This window comes from Piliocolobus tephrosceles, chromosome 17 (assembly GCF_002776525.5).
Source record: "Piliocolobus tephrosceles isolate RC106 chromosome 17, ASM277652v3, whole genome shotgun sequence".
NCBI classification, from domain to species: Eukaryota; Metazoa; Chordata; class Mammalia; order Primates; family Cercopithecidae; genus Piliocolobus; species Piliocolobus tephrosceles.
In genome coordinates this window covers 33,333,159-33,349,851 of record NC_045450.1, presented here as the reverse complement: position 1 = coordinate 33,349,851, position 16,693 = coordinate 33,333,159, and the positions used below count along the sequence as shown (strand labels likewise).

At 38.6% G+C, this 16,693-nt stretch overlaps 1 protein-coding gene across 1 annotated transcript in view; it reads left to right on the top strand.

Annotated features, from left to right (window-relative positions):
- Positions 1-16,693, top strand: part of N4BP1 (NEDD4 binding protein 1) — a 68,272-nt gene that overhangs the window by 34,600 nt on the left and 16,979 nt on the right. Inside the window, exon 2 of the mRNA XM_023189612.2 lies at positions 13,676-15,363. Coding sequence (XP_023045380.1) covers positions 13,676-15,363 — 1,688 coding nt within the window. The remainder of the gene's footprint in view (positions 1-13,675; positions 15,364-16,693) is intronic.

The following is a 16,693-nucleotide window of genomic DNA, read 5'->3' as shown; positions in this document are numbered from 1 at the left end:
GAACTCCTCTCTGGACTTGTGAAATGTTATGATAGAGTTGAGAAAAACTGAATTTATAAAAGGTAGAATAATACAAATTCTATGTACCACATAAAAGAAAGTTACTTATATATCATGCCCCTCCCCCCCTTTTTTTGAAAGCCTGAGTAAAGTAAAACAGAATAAGAACATTGTAGGATGGGGGAGATGTTTTTAACTAACACTAAAAATGTGCAGATACCAAGTACAGCCAATTCAAATGATGGATATTTGGATTGCATTATCTTCCTTATGAGTGTAAGTGGTGGCCAAACATCTCAAATTTAATAATGCTGTATACTTTATTGTTCACTTCTGAACTCGAATGTAATGATCAGTTGTTCAGAAGAATAATCAGTACTTCAGAAGAATAAGTCGTTAATGAAATCTGAATCTTAGGGGATAATTGTTTTGGGGGCACCAAAAAAAAATGGGGTTGTGCATGTGAAGCAGTCATAAGCATTTTGCACAGCTCTTTCCCAAAACTATGCAGTTCATCTTGTGATACTGGTTTTAGTTACATGAGGAATACTGTCAGACAGCTCTGTCTGTGCTGAGCATTTCTCTGCCGGTCTTGCCAGTGCTTCCACACTTCCAGCGCAGGAGACCCAGGAGCTCTCCTCTGGCCCTCTGTGATGCTTTCAGATATCTGACTCTTACTTAATTTTGTAACCCAAACAATGTCTGAACATATTCCCCTTTGAACATATCACTTTCTGTGAAAGGATTGTTGTATATGCTATGAAAAGTCAATGAATTTGTTGGTAAATAATACCTCAGATTGAGAATTTTATAGTACAAAATTTCTATAAGTTCAAATATATAATATTGACTTAAATGGATTAAAATGTTGGGAGTTAAGTGATTGTCATTTAAAAAATGACAAAAAATTAAGGTAGTTCATTGGTCTTTTTGCAGTTACTTATCTGTCTCAACATCCAATTTAATTTTATGTTTTATTTTGGTTGTATAGTATGGAGAACATTTGAAGTCATTCAGTTAGTTATAGATTTAACGTTTTCAAGCAGCTATTCTTGCATAACAATATTCAATTAAACTAATCCAGAAAAGTAACAGAGAAGTAATAGAAAATGTTTATTTTGTGGATGAATTACTCAATATTTCATAACTGCTGACATTCCTTATCTCAAATGTCAGATACGAAACAAGCAAAACTTAAAATTAGGGCCAAAACTATCAGTAACACATCATAGCATGTTATGTATCCACTTCAATAGCATGTTATGCATCCACTTCAAAATTTTTTTATTAAAAGTAGAAGGTGGGAAGTGTACCAAAATAATACATACACATGGTTTAAAACAGAAAATCAAATAGTACTAAAAGATTTATGTGTACAGCAGCAGTTCCTTGCTTCCAACTCTCCCTAACTTCCTAGAGGCAAGTTTTTTTTTTTTTTTTTTTTTTTTTTTACTGTTTTTAGCTGTTTGTTCTGATGGTTACCTAAAGAATTATAAATAATAAGCAGTTGACCCTTGAACAAACAACATGGGTTTGAACTGCACTGGTCTGCTTATATGCAGATTTTTTTCCACCTCTGAAATAGCGAGACCAATCCCCCCTCCTCCTCAACCTATTCAAAGTGAAGGTAAGGATGAAGGCCTTCATATAGATCCACTTCCACTTAATGAATAGTAAATACATTTTCTCTTCTTTATGATTTTCTTAATGACATTTTCTTTTCTCTAGCTTACTTTATCATGAATACAGTATGTAATACATTCAACATACAAAATTATATTAATTGTTTCTGTTATTGATAAGGCCTCTAATCAACAGTAGGCTATTTGTAGTTAATTTTGAGGGAGTCAAAAAGTTATACGTGAATATTCAATTGTGTTGGAGAGTCGGTACCCCTTATCTGTATTGTTCAGGGGTCAGCTATACTACTGGTTTTGTTTGTTTGTTTGTTTGTTTTTTGTTTTGAGACAAAGTCTCACTCTGTCACCCCAGACTGGAGTTCAGTGGCATGATCTCAGCTCACTGCAACCTCCACCTCCCAGGTCCAAATCATTCTCCTTCCTCAGCCTCTGGAGTAGCTGGGACTACAGTGTGTGCCACCATGCCTGACTAATTTTTGTACTTTTAGTAGAGATAGGGTTTCACCATGTTGGCCAGGCTGGTCTTGAACTCCTGACCTCAAACAAACAGCCTGCCTTGGCCTCCCAAAGTGCTGGGATTATAGGTGTGAGCCACTGCACCCAGCCTATACTGCCATTTCTTACCAGTTACAGGCATTATTCACTTTAAGATAAATGAGACAAAAACTATCCCAGTTTTTCCAATATAGTTATGTTTTTTAGTTACCCAGTGCAGAGCCAAGTACTGTACTACATTTATGGGGTTTTTTGGTGCAACTTATTTAATTTTTTCCTAAATTTTTTTTTTTTTTTTTTTGAGACAGGGTCTTGCTCTGTTGCCCAGGCTAGAATGCAGCTCACTGCAGCATCCACAAGGGCTCAGGCAGTCCTCCCACCCTCAGCTTCCTAAATAGCTGCTACTACAGACATGCACCACAATGTTCAGCTAATTTTTTAACTTTTTGTATTGCCCAGGCTGGCCTCAAACTCCTGAGCTCAAGGCCCAAGCCTTTCCTGGAATTTGTATCTGCCCTGTTTTTATCCACTTGTGAAATGTGTTTTATATATACCCTTAATACTTTATAAGTATTTATTTATATCTCTGTTTAGCATCCTTTTTGGGAGAACACCTCTAAAATCCTCTTCCCTCCTCTAATCCACTGGTTCCTCAGTTTTCTGCTGCATAGCTATGACATTTGGACTTCTAGTTGCCACTCTTGGATTGTATAACTAATAATTTCATCTCCCTTATTTTGGTGAATTTCATTGTCAGATATCTGTTTGCTAAGAAAAGAATCCATAGGAGTAATTTTCTGGGTCTCTATTCTATATTGTATTTGATATGTAATGTAGATAGGTATAGAATTATAAATTGAAAATCATCTTCCCTTAGAACTTTGGATACATTACTGCCTGCCTGTACCCCCTCCCCCCTCCCCCGTCATCCAGAATTGCTTTTGAGAATTTGTGACATTCTTATTGTCAGTTTTTTGTATGTCCTGTTCCCACCCTGCTCCCAGGATTTTTCTTGTGGGACTTTTGAAAGTAATCATGCCTAGGTATTTTGTTTTTCCTTTCAAGATGTTTCTGGCCTTTAGTTCCAAGAAAGTTGTAATTGTTTCACTAATTATGCTTGGGTTCTTATGTATTTTATTTATTTTTTTATTTAGAGACAGGGTCTCACCCTGTCACCTTGGCTGGAGTGCAGTGGTGCAAACATGCACACTGCAGCCTCGACTTCCTGGGCTCGAGTGATCCACTCACCTCAGTCTCCCAGGTGGCTGGGACTACAGGCACATGCCACCATGCCTGGCTAATTTTTGTGTTTTTTTATAGAGATGGGGTTTCTCCATGTTGCCTGGGCTGGTCTCAAACTCCTGGCCTCAAATGATCCGCCCACCTCAGCATCCAAAAGTGTTGGGATTAGAGACTCATGACCTCACCCAGCCTTCTTGTGTATTCTAGTTCTGGGAAATGATTTTGTGTTACTTTTGTATTAATTGCCATTCTCTCTTTTTGACATGCTAGTTATTTGGAATTGGGATATCCTAGGTGGACCTTTAAGGCCTCTTTTCTTATTTTTCCCATTTCTTTGTTTTCATGGTACTTTTAGAAAGGTTTCTTCACCTTTGCTCTATTGATTCTTATTTTGGCCATCATATTCTTAATTTGCTCACATTTCTATTCTGATTTCTTTCCTTTTCCTCTTCTTTTTCTTCCTTCCTTTCCCTTCTTTTAGCGTCTTGATTCCTGTTCTGTAGGTTCAGTATCATCTTATATCTGTTTGAAACCACTGATTAAAATTTTGTGAAGGTTTTCTTTTGTGCCCTGCATTACCTAGTTTCCTGCAGTTCTCTGTGTGATCTGCTTAATTGGTTTCCATCTTTTGTATTTAGGCCTTTGTTCCAGTGTGGGTGCTTTTGATGTTTGACACTAAATCTGAAATGGAAGCTCTGTATCTGGGCAGAATCTGTCAATAGGTGGGCTTTACCTTGGGTCGGATACAGCAATAGCCCCTTTTGAGGGAGTATTTGTTTTGAGGGTCTTTCATCTGGAGAATAAATCTCTCCTCTTCAGCTTGGCTAGTTGTTGCAGGTGGCCCACTGAGGAGATACGATCAAACATTCCTTATCCAAGTGGCTGCACAGTAATCTCAATAGTATTTGACCAATGTGAATTCATCTATTCATTTACTCATGTTGGATGGGCAGCATCACTTACATTAACAGGCAAGAAGTTTCCAGTTCTGGGTAAGATAGAGTAAGCTGGCCAGGCACAGTGGCTCACATCTCTAATCCTGGCACTTTGAGAGGCTGAGGCAGAAGGGTCCCTTGAAACCAGGAGTTCTAGACCAGCCTGGCCAGTGTGGTGAAACCCTGTCTCTACAAAAAATACAAAAATTATCCAGGTGAAGTGGCACACGCCTGTAATCCCAGCTACTTGGAAGGCCAAGACAGGAGAAGCGCTTGAACCCAGTGCCACGCTGTACTCCAGGCTGGGCGACAGAGCGAGACTCTGTCTCAAAAATTAAAAAAAAAAAAATTTTTTAAAGAGTAAGCACACTCCACCCTGTCAGTCCTACTGAATACAGCGATAAAACCCAGGCAGAATGCATACAGCAACTATTTGAGGACCTGAAAAATAAATAATAGGCAGATTTAGAACAAAGACCAGAATTTAAAGTACCACTAGCTGGGCACAGTGGCTTGTGCCTGTAATGCCAGCACTTTGGGAGGCCAAAATGGGTGTATCACCTGAGCTCAGGGGTTCCAGACCACCCTGGGCAACATCTCTACTAAACCCCGTCTCTACTAAAATACAAAAAATTAGCTGGGCATGGTGGCACATGCCTGTAGTCCCAACTACTCGGGAGGCTGTGGCATGAGAATTGACTTGAGTCCCGGAGGCAGAGTTTGCAGTGAGCCAAGATCATGCCACTGCACTCCAGCTTGGGCTGCAGAGTGAGACTTCATCTCAAAAAAGAAAAGAAAAAGTATCACCAAACCAGCAGTGAGTTTACCATTTGTTCCCCTCGTTAATCCTCCAGCATGAACACAACATAGTTCCACCTGGAAGTGGAAATGGGCACCAGGACACACCAGGAAAAGCCTTCTGGTTTCAGCCCAAGTGACAGAAAAGGAAACATCCAAAACTTAGAGTGAGCCCCCCCCCCTTTTTTTCTTCTTTATTCTCATGCAACCCAGCCCCAAATAATCATGTAGTGGCAATCAAAGCTTGTAGAAGCCAAAATTCCAACATAGGAGAACCTTTCTCTCTAATTGTAGTTGTGGGCTCCATTAATTTTTCTCTCTGTGTGTCCTGGCTGAATCCAAGCACAGTTGCAGAGGTACAAGGCAGCGGGTTAATCAAAAGCTCCATCTTTCTGGGTGGAGGACCAAGGGGAGAGAGCCCCAGGAAACCAGAAAGCACCAGGTAGATGGCAGAGAGGGAAGAGTTCAGAAAAGTGAGCCATGAAGTTGTTCATGATCCCCTTGGCTGATCCCCAAGGTACACGTGCATGGATCTGTTCCTAATCAGCATAAGAAAGGCTTTTGAGAACTGAATTAACAAAAAGACCACCATCCAAGTCCCAGAATGGCTACACAGTGGCATACATGTGGGATAGATACATAGCGTTGCAGGCCAGGCATGGTGACTCATGCCTATATTCCCAGCACTTTGGGAGGCCAAGGCAGGTGGATTGCTTGAGCCCAGGAGTGAGTTCAAGGCCAGCCTGGGCTACATGGAGAAACCCTGTCTCTACAAAAAATAGAAAAATTAGCCAGGCATGGTGGCGTGCACCTGTGTTCTCAGCTACTTGGGAGGCTGAGGTGGGTAGATCACTTGAACCCAGGAGATTGAGGCTGCAGTGAGCTATGATGGCACCACTGCACTCCAGCCTAGGTGACAGAGCAAGACCCTATCTCAAAAATAAAAATTAAAAAATAGCATTGCAGGGCTTTGAAAACTGAACTGATATCGGAACCACAGCTCAGAAGACAGGTTGCAGCTTGCAGCCTGAATCTAATTATATCAACTATCTGCTAAAACAAAAGTTTCAGTATTTATAAGATTTAAACAAGATTGAAGGCTTTATAACATAATTTTGCATTGTTCAAAATGGATATAATTCAAAATTGGCATATAAAGGGGTAGGAAAATCTCATATAGGAAAAGACAGCAGTGCTGAGATGACACAGATGTTGCAGTTATTTGATGAAAGACTAAAATATTCAACCAGCAACTGAAAACACTCCACAGGCAATCTTAAATACTCTTAAAACCATTAGAAAAAGTAAGTTTCAGCAAAGAAATAGAAGATAGAGGAACCAAATGGCAAAAGTATGTGATGCTGAAAAAGCATTTGAAGAAATAATTGCTGAAGACATTTCAAGTTTGGCAAAAGATATAAACATGATGATTCAAGAAGCTCACGGAACACAACCAGAATAAACCCAAAGATTTCCATACCCAGACACATCGAAAGCACACTGCTGAAAATTGAGAACGTAAAAATCATGAAAGCATCCAGGGAAAATCATACCACATGTGGGGGAACAACAATTCAAATGACTGTGACTTATCAGAAACTGCAAAGGACAGAAGAAAGTGGCACAATATTAAGTGATGAAAGACAAGAAATGTTAACCTATTTTCTTGTATTCTGTTTGCTGGGGAGAAAAAAAAAAAAATGTTAACCCAGAATTCTCTGTCCAGTGAAATCCTTCAAGAATGAAAGTGAAATAAAGCTTTCTCAGTTGAAGAAAAACTAAAGAGAAATTATTGCCCACAGTCTACACCAAAGAGTCTATTCCTTAGGAATTCTCCTAAGGAAAGTTCTTCAAATATAAATGGTAAATATCTGGATAAATGTAATAGGTTACTTTCTCCTCTTGATTTCTTTAAAATGAGTTTCATACATTGAAAGCAAAAATTAAAATATTGTCTGACGGGGTTTCAAATGCATGTAAATGCAATGTGTGAGATCACTGTAACCTAACATTGGGAGAGAGGAAAGGAACCAGGAATAAAGAAACCGGTATGCTGGTATCCTAAAATTTTTACCAATGGGATTTGAATTTATGGAGCTGACAACACAGGTCAGTGCCAGTGAAAAAATTTACTATTTACATTTGCTGAGAGAAGGGGACATGCCATGCCATGCAGGACCACGGGGAAGCATCAGGGTTTGGTCAGGAGGCAGAAGCAGGCCAGAGGAAAGCCTAAGCCAGAGACTTTATTGGGGCTTCTGTGAGAAAGGGAAGGCGGGGCGAGGTAAACAGTTTCGGATTAGATAGTTTGAATAATTCTCACAGGCTTTATAGGGACTGTCTCTCGTTGTCTGGTACCTGGCCTCAGGTTGATTTAGTGCAGGGGAAATATTGGCTTCGTATGTGAGACTTAAAGAGATGGGAGGGAGCATAGCATTGGGTCAGGCAGTCTGCACCTAAAAGGCATTCCCCAGACAAGCTGGGGACCACCCCTAGGAATTAGCTGGTTCTGAAAGGGGCAGCCCCTCTCATGGTCTGAAAGGTTCCCCAAGATGTCAAAACATCATATGATATAGAAAATAAGAAACATGTATATAAGTGATATAGTTTTATGAAATGATAGAATAGTGATGATAAGTAGGCTGTGAAAAGAATATTGTAATCAGCATCACCACTTAAAAACTTTATGAAGAGATACAGATAAAAATACAGTAGGGGCCAGGCGTGGTGGCTCTCACCTGTAATCCCAGCACTTTGGGAGGCCGAGGTAGGTGGATCAGTTGAGCCCAGAAGTTCAAGACCAGCCTAGCAAACAGCAAAATCCCGTCTCTACTAAAAATACAAAAAATTAGCCAGGCGTGGTGGTGTGCACCTGTAATCCCAGCTACTTGGGAGGCTGAGGTACAAGAATCGCTTGAACCTGAGAGATGGAGGTTGCAGTGAGCCGAGATCCATGCCACTGCAACTGAAGCCTGGGCAACAGAGCAAGACTGTGTCTCACGAAGAAAAAAAAAGTGTGATAGGTAAATTATTATACTAAGTGTTTGTATAATGCAAAAGAAGGCAAGATAGAACAGGAATCAAATATAGGAAGCAAGCAGAAAACAAGTGAAATGGTAGGCAGATTTGCCAATAATTACATTAAATGTAAATCAACACTCCAATTAAAAGACAGGCACTGTCATAGTGGATTAAGAACATATAATCAAATTATCTGGTGTCTTCAAGAAGCTGAATTCAAGTATTACAGGTAAGTAAAAAGTGAAAGAAGGAAAGACATGTGCCGTGCAAACATTATTTAAAAGAAAGCTGGAGTGTCAATATTACTATCAGTAGCCTTCAGAGCAAAGAAAGTTACCAGAGATTAAGAGAGACACTACATAATAGTAAGAGGGGTAATTCAAGAAGACATTATGCAACAGTGCTAAATGTTTATATTCCTAACAATAGAGTTGCAAAATATGTGAACCAAAAACTGGCAGAACTGAAAGGAGAACTTGATAAATCCACAGTTATAGTTGGAGACCTCAACACCCTTCTCTCAACAGTTGATGGAATCATTAAACAGAAAATAAATGAGGATCTAGAACTCAGCACCACCATCAACCAGCCAGGTTCTAATACACATCTATGAAACATCCCAGTCAGCAACAGCAGAATATACATTCTTTATGAGCACCCATAGAAGTGTCAAGATAGACCTTATCCTGGGCTACAAAACAATTCTCAATAAATTTAAAATAATTGAAATCATACAGTGTTTTGACCACAAAGAGATCCAACTAAAAATCACCAACAGAAGGATAGCAGGAAATCTTCAAAAACTTGAAAACTAAATAACACTTCTAAATTTATGAGTTAAAGGGAAATTTTGAAAAATATATGAACTAAATGAAAATGCAGCATATCAAAGTTTCAGGATGCCACTAAAGCCATGCTGAAAGGGAAATTTCTGCCACTTAAACGCTTACAGTAGAAAAGAACAGGCCGGGCCCAGTGACTCACGCCTGAAATCCCAACACTCTGGAAGGCCAAAGTGGGAGGATTGCTGGAGCCCAAGAGTTTGAGACTAACCTTGACAACATAGCAAGACCTCGCCTGTATAATAATAATGAAAAAAAAAGAAAAGTCTTGATAATTTAAGGTTCAAGGAACTAGAAAAAGAAGAGCAAAATAAACCCAAAGCAAGCAGAAGGAAAATATAATAAAGAGCAGAAATTAATGAAGCTGAAAACACAATAGAGAAAATCAGTGAAATGAAAGCTTGTTCTTTGAAAAGATTAGTAAAATCGACAAGTCTCTTAGCAACACTAACAAAGATGAGAGAAGCTGCAAACTACTAATATCAGGAATGAAACCAGGGTGTCTTTGCAGACATCAGAAAGATAAGAAAACTACAAACAACTCTACATACATAAATTTGGTGACTTAGTTGAAATGGACCAGTTCCTCAAAAGGCACAAACTACCATGACTCACTTCATATGAAATAGCTATAAGGCTATTCAAAATTATCTATTAAGGAAATTGAATTGATAATTTTTGAACTCCTATAAAAGAAATCTCCAGGCCCAGGTTGTTTCACTGGAGAATTCTACAAGATGTCTAAAAAAGAATGAACATCAGTTCTATAGAATCTCTTCCAAGAACTGCAAGAGGAGAGAACACTTTCTAACTCATGTATAGCCTGTATTACCCTGATGGTAAACCCAGACAAAAACAGTACCAAAAAGGAAAAAGTCCTTATAGATTCTTAACAAAATATTTACAAATATAATTCAGCAATATGTGAAAGAATTATATACCATAATCATGTAGGGGTTATTCCAGGGATGTAATGCTGGTTCAGTATTCAGAAGTCAATGTAACCAACCATATTAACAGGCTGAGGAAGAAAAATAATCACAGGATTTTATCAGTTGATGCAGTAAAGCATTTGACAAATTTCAACACCCATCCATATTCATGATCCTAGAGAATAGGTAACTTCCTCAATGTGATAAAGAACGTCGGTAAAAACTTTCCAGGTTTCATCATTCTTAATGGTGGGAAAGACTGAGTGCTTTTTTCTGTAGATCATTAACAAGGCAAGCATATTTGCTCACACCACTGCTCCCCAACATAGTGCTGTACTTTCTAGCCACTGCAGTAAGGCAAGAAAATAAACGGCATATAAGTCAGAAAAGAAGAAATATTTGTAGATGACATAATTGTCTGTGTAGGAATTCCCCAGGATACTACACATACACACAGATCCTTGAACTTTTAATAGGAATAAGTGAGTTCAGGAAGGTTTCAAGATACATGATTAACATACAGAAATCAATTACATTTTTATATACTAACAATGGACACATAGAAACCAAAATTTTAAATACAACACCATGCACAATCACTCAGAAAAATAAAATTCTTAAAACATGAAATCTTGGAAAACGTACAGGATTTGTATTCTCAAACCCAAAAGGCTAATGAAAGAAAGCAAATGAGATCTAAATAAATGGATAGCAATACCAGGTTCATGGATCAGGAGACTCAGCAGATGTCAGTTATGCTCAGATTCATGTCTCTTGCTGACACATGTATTTTTAGTAGAGACGGGGTTTCACTATGTTTGCAATGATGGTCTCAATCTCTTGACCTCGTGATTGCCTGCCTCGGTCTCCCAAAGTGCTGGGATTACAGGCATGAACCACCGCACCTGGCCTAAAAGAAAACTTTTTCAAGGAAGAAAGTGGACAAAAGGATTAAGTATTTTACCAAAGAGACTATGTAGATGGTTATTAGCACATGGAAAGATATTTAACACCACTGTATTAGGGAGATGTAAACTAAGACCAAATACTACACTCCTATTAGAACAAGTAAAATTAAAAAATAGTGACTGGCAGATTCTGGCAAAGTTATGGAGAAACTGGATCTCTCAAACATGGGTGGGGAAATGTAAAATAGTATAACCATTCTGGAAAGTAGTTTGGCGGTCCCTTGTAAAACTAAACACACACATACCATATGACCCAACAGCAGTTGCCCTCCTGAGCGTAGCCCAGAGAAATGAAACTTGAGTTCACATAAAAACTAGCACATGAGTGTTCATAGCAGCTTTATTTGTAGTAGTTCCAAATAGGAACAACTAAAATGTAGGGAGAGGGATTAAAAAAAACTGGTTCATCCATCCCATGGAATACAACTGAGCAGTAACAAGGAATGAACTCGATATATGCAGCAGCTTGAATGGATTCCAACAGCAGTATGTTGAGTGAAAAAAGCGAACCCCAAAAGTCGTATATAATTCTATTTATATAGCATTCTTGAAGTCACAAAATTATAGACATGAAAAATTCCCAGGGGTTAGGGATGGAAGGTAGGAGTAGGTGGACATGACTGTAAAGAGGTAATGAGGGAAATCTTTGTGGTGATAGAATAGTTCCATATCTTGACTGAGGTGGTGGTTTCAGGAAGCTGCACATATGATAAAATGACTATACATATAATAGAACTATATAGACAGAAATGTGTCAGTGTAAATCTCCTGACTGTGAAATTGTACTGTAATTACATAAGATGCAGTGATTAGGGGAAACTGAAGAGTACACAGGACTTTATGTAGTACCGTTGGAACTTCTTGAGAACCTATAATTATTTCAAAATAAATTTTAAAACGTTAAAGCCACAACCTAAATACAGCATAATTTCAAACAAGTGATAGCTAAATGTTGCCTCTTTGGAGATCTTCAGGGATGCTGACTTCAGTCTTTAACACTGCTGCACATTCAGGAAAAGTGGATAAGGTATATTACTTTATGTTTAACTCAGTTGACATGTTCACAGAAATAGCAAGCTGCCCCATTAAAAAGACAGAGCTTAGCCAGATGCAGTGGTTCACACCTGTAACCCCAGCATTTCAGAGACCAAGGCAGGCAGATTGTTTGAGCTCATTAGGGGATCTGAGATCAGCCTGGGCCACATGATGAAACCTCGTTTCTACAAAATATACAAAAATAAGCCAGGTGTGGCGGTGCATGCCCGTAGTCCCAGCTACTCAGGAGGCTGAGATGGGAGGATCGCTTGAGCCTGGGAGGTAGAGGTTGCAGTGAGCCGAGATCACACCACTGCACTCGAGCCTGGGCAACAGACCCTGTCTCTAAAAAATAACAGAGCTCCTCTATCCAGCACCAGTTACCTCCATGCTTTACCACCAAGACCACAAATACTTCAGGTGCTTTTAGAAGGAGGTAAGAGAGCTCATATATCTGCTGTTTCATCTACTTATAAAGATGTTGTAGTTCTAAATTTCAGATGCCAAGGAATAATTACACACGTCTGAATATTAATTCTCACTGAAGTTGTGTAACTATCACAGCAAGTATATAGTAAGTACAGGCTTACTATGCCTCTTCTTGACTGGTGCTGCACAGGTTTAACTTTTTGGTAACACTATTCTAATTTTTGTTTAAAGTATAGATCAGATATCTCCAGACTCATTTCCTACAAATGTCTGTCCAGAATTTTGACTGATCATTTAAGTAACAGCGTTGTTACTATTTAGTAAGCACTTACTATGTGCAAGGCACTGTTGTCGAGACTTTAACTTCCATTATCTTTTTGAATTCCCTCAAAACCCCTGCAGTTACACTCCTTTTATAGTTGAGGAAACTGGGCTTAGAGGGATTAGGTAACTTGAGCAAGATAGTACCTGTCATATGGCTGGAATTTTAGACCAAGACACTGACCCCAGAGCCAAAGTTATTAACAGATATGTTCCTGTGTGTGTGTTTGCTTGTCTGCTTGATTCATACTTATGACTCCAGTAGCAACTAATTGCTAAGAGAATTCAGTTTCCTTTCTTGCCTCATTTCAACCTCCTTTTAATACCAGCATCTGAGAACAGCAATACTGTCCAGCATTCACTTGTTCTATTAGATCTGCATTTAATTTAACAGTCTGGTTTTCTTTAGAAAACAGACAAAAAATCATACAGTATATAGATTGTTTCAACCAACTGGAAAAAAAATTTTTGTTAATGTTATTCTTGCTTCTTAATAAGCTTGCTTTTGCTCTGAAAACAAAACAAAAAAAAAAAAATTAGTGTTATTCTTTGTACCTTCAAGAAATCTGGAAACCAAGAGTATATAGTAGCAAAAGTCAAGATTTGTTCTCTAGTCAATCACTTGATTTGATTATTTATCTCTTGAGTATGTCATGGAAGTAATACATTACTGGTAACAAGCAAAGATGTCTTTTCATTAGAGATGTAAATAAATCCATTCTTGGGATTATTCACTGTGTAGCTCAGCAAATCCCTAAGATCACATTGCATAAAATGTTACAAAATACCCACCTTTTAGATTTGGATGAAAATTTTTCAGTTTCTCTAAAGATGATTTAAGCAAGTTATATCTGTTACTTTCAATGTTTTATTTAAAACATGACGTTTTGTTCAAAATTACAAACATGCTTGTGATTTTTATAAAATTAGCCTGACATTTGTAGTTACATGTGTAATTTATTATGTGCTATAAGGAACTTTTGTAAATTGACCTAATTTCTTATTTTCTCTTTACAGGAATATATTAAAGGAATCTGTGAACCTGAACTAGAAGAAAGAGAATGTTACCCCAAAGACATGCACTGCATTTTTGTTGGGGCAGAGAGCCTGTTTCTGAAAAGCTTGATTCAGGATACTTGTGCTGACCTCTGCATTCTGGACATTGGCCTTCTTGGCATCAGAGGAAGTGCTGAGGCCGTGGTCATGGCTAGGAGTCACATTCAGCAGTTTGTAAAGCTCTTTGAAAATAAAGAGAACCTACCCAGTAGTCAGAAAGAATCAGAGGTGAAAAGGGAATTCAAACAATTTGTTGAAGCCCATGCAGACAATTACACAATGGATTTGCTGATTTTGCCCACTTCCTTGAAAAAAGAACTTTTGACACTCACACAAGGTGAGGAGAATCTCTTTGAAACAGATGATGATGTTACTGAAATTAGAGATTCTCAACAAACAGAGTTTACACAGAATGCTGCCACAGGGCTGAATATTTCCAGAGATGAAAGTGTTTTGCAGGAAGAGGCAAGAAATAAAGCTGGGACTCCTGTTTCTGAGCTTACAAAACAAATGGACACAGTCCTTTCTAGCTCACCAGATGTGCTTTTTGATCCAATAAATGGTCTAACCCCAGATGAAGAGGCACTTTCCAATGAGAGAATTTGTCAGAAAAGGAGATTTTCTGATTCTGAAGAAAGGCATACCAAGAAGCAGTTTTCTTTGGAAAATGTTCAGGAGGGGGAGATTTTACATGATGCTAAGACATTGGCTGGAAATGTAATAGCTGACCTATCTGATTCTTCTACTGATTCTGAAAATTTAAGTCCAGATATAAAAGAAACTACTGAGGAAATGGAATACAACATCCTCGTAAACTTTTTTAAAACCATGGGCTATTCCCAAGAAATTGTTGAAAAAGTCATTAAGGTGTATGGACCATCTACTGAACCATTATTGCTCTTAGAGGAAATTGAAAAAGAAAATAAAAGATTCCAAGAAGACAGAGAATTTTCAGCTGGTACAATGTATCCGGAGACCAACAAAACCAAAAATAAAGGTGTTTATAGCAGCACAAATGAGCTTACAACTGATTCCACTCCAAAGAAGACACAGACTCATGCACAGCAAAATATGGCAGAAAAATTTTCTCAGTTACCATTCAAAGTGGAAGCTAAACCATGTACCTCAAATTGCAGAATTAATACTTTCAGAACAGTGCCAATAGAACAGAAACATGAATTCTGGGGTTCAAACCAGAACTACATTTGTAACATAGACCCTGAAACTGATGGCCTTTCACCTTCTGTTGCCTCTTCAAGTCCCAAAGAAGTCAATTTTGTTTCAAGGGGAGCTTCAAGTCACCAGCCCAGAGTTCCAGTTTTTCCTGAAAATGGTTTACACCAGCAGCCAGAACCCTTGCTTCCAAATAATATGAAATCTGCCTGTGAAAAACGTTTAGGATGTTGTAGTTCTCCTCATTCTAAGCCAAATTGTTCAACCCTTTCTCCACCAATGCCACTGCCCCAGCTGTTACCTTCAGTTACTGATGCAAGGTCGGCAGGACCTTCTGATCATATTGATTCCTCAGTTACTGGGGTTCAAAGGTTTCGAGATACTCTAAAAGTACCCTACAAGCTGGAGTTAAAAAATGAACCAGGGAGAACAGATTTGAAGCACATTGTTATAGATGGGAGCAATGTTGCAATTACGTAAGTCCATTCTTTGCAGATTGTTTTATTTTAAATAGGGCTCTAAATGGTGTCTAAGAATCACATGTATATAGGAACTATACATACATGTTGTATATAGTTGATCTGTAGCGTTAGGGTTGGATGTGGAGGGGAATGGGAACCAACTGGTTGGAAAGGTTTTGTCAGTCCATCTTCCGAATTCATGAACTTTACTTCACCCTGCTGAACTTAATTTCTAAGGGCAAGAGAGGATAGAAGATTATCTTTTCACATTGCATTGCTCAGTGATAGGTAGTATAGTAACTTTTAAGTCATTACATTCTTAATACTGTAAGTACCATTATGTTCTAATCTAAATAAGAAAACAAAGCTTAAAGCACAAGGATTTTTTAATCTTATGTTAGAGTATGCCTGATCTCTAGCCTAGAGTGTACAGTGGTAATAGGTGTGATGTACTTCTCTGGATAGAGCAATGGCAATTTCCTTTCAAAGGAAGTTAGTTTGAGCTTCATTGTGGGCCTCTGCTCTTACTAAAAGTTTATAATATTTGTTTTAATAAAAGACATCATTTAATGAACCCGTTGTTTCTAGTTAGCCTGTCTTGGAACTCCTCTTAGTTGAAAATCCTCTGATTTGAAACCTGTACACTTGAGTTTCTTTTCTAAGGGGCAGTTTAAGATCGTGGCTAAGAAGAGTGTGAGGGTCAAGAGCCTCCCCGCTCTGTGGACCAGCTGTTTGATTTGCGGCAGGTCACTTAACTGTTCAGAGTTTCAGTTGCTGCAATCTGTTGCTTTCTGACCTGTCCTTAAGGACATCTTTACCATATCATTTCAAAGTAAAGTCTGCCTTCTGTTTTCAAAACCAGTCACCCCATTGTTAAAAGAAAAACTTCAGGCAAATTAAATTTAGCAGAGTTGATCTGCACAAACAATGATTAATGAATCTGGCAGCACCCTAAACCAGGAGAGGTTCATAGAGCTTCACTCAGCAATGAGGGCCCGTGGTGTTTATCAGCAGAAGAGGGAAGTACCCTGCAGAAACAATTTGATTGCCTACAGGTTGGCATTTGCCTTATCCAGGCATCCTGTGATGCCTACAGGTTGGCATTTGCCTTATCCAGGCATCCTGTGATGAGGCATTTGCCTTATGTAGATGTGGTCTGAACAGTTGCCAGCCTGTGATTGGCTGAAGCTTAGCTGCTGTGATTGGCTGAGACTCAGCCTTTTTTTTTTTTTTTTTTTTACAAGAATACTCTTAGGTTGCAATTTGTTCACATACTAAGGTTGCAGGTCACTATGTATGGAGGCAACTTTAGGCCAAATTTAACACCATTGATTTTTGAAGAAAT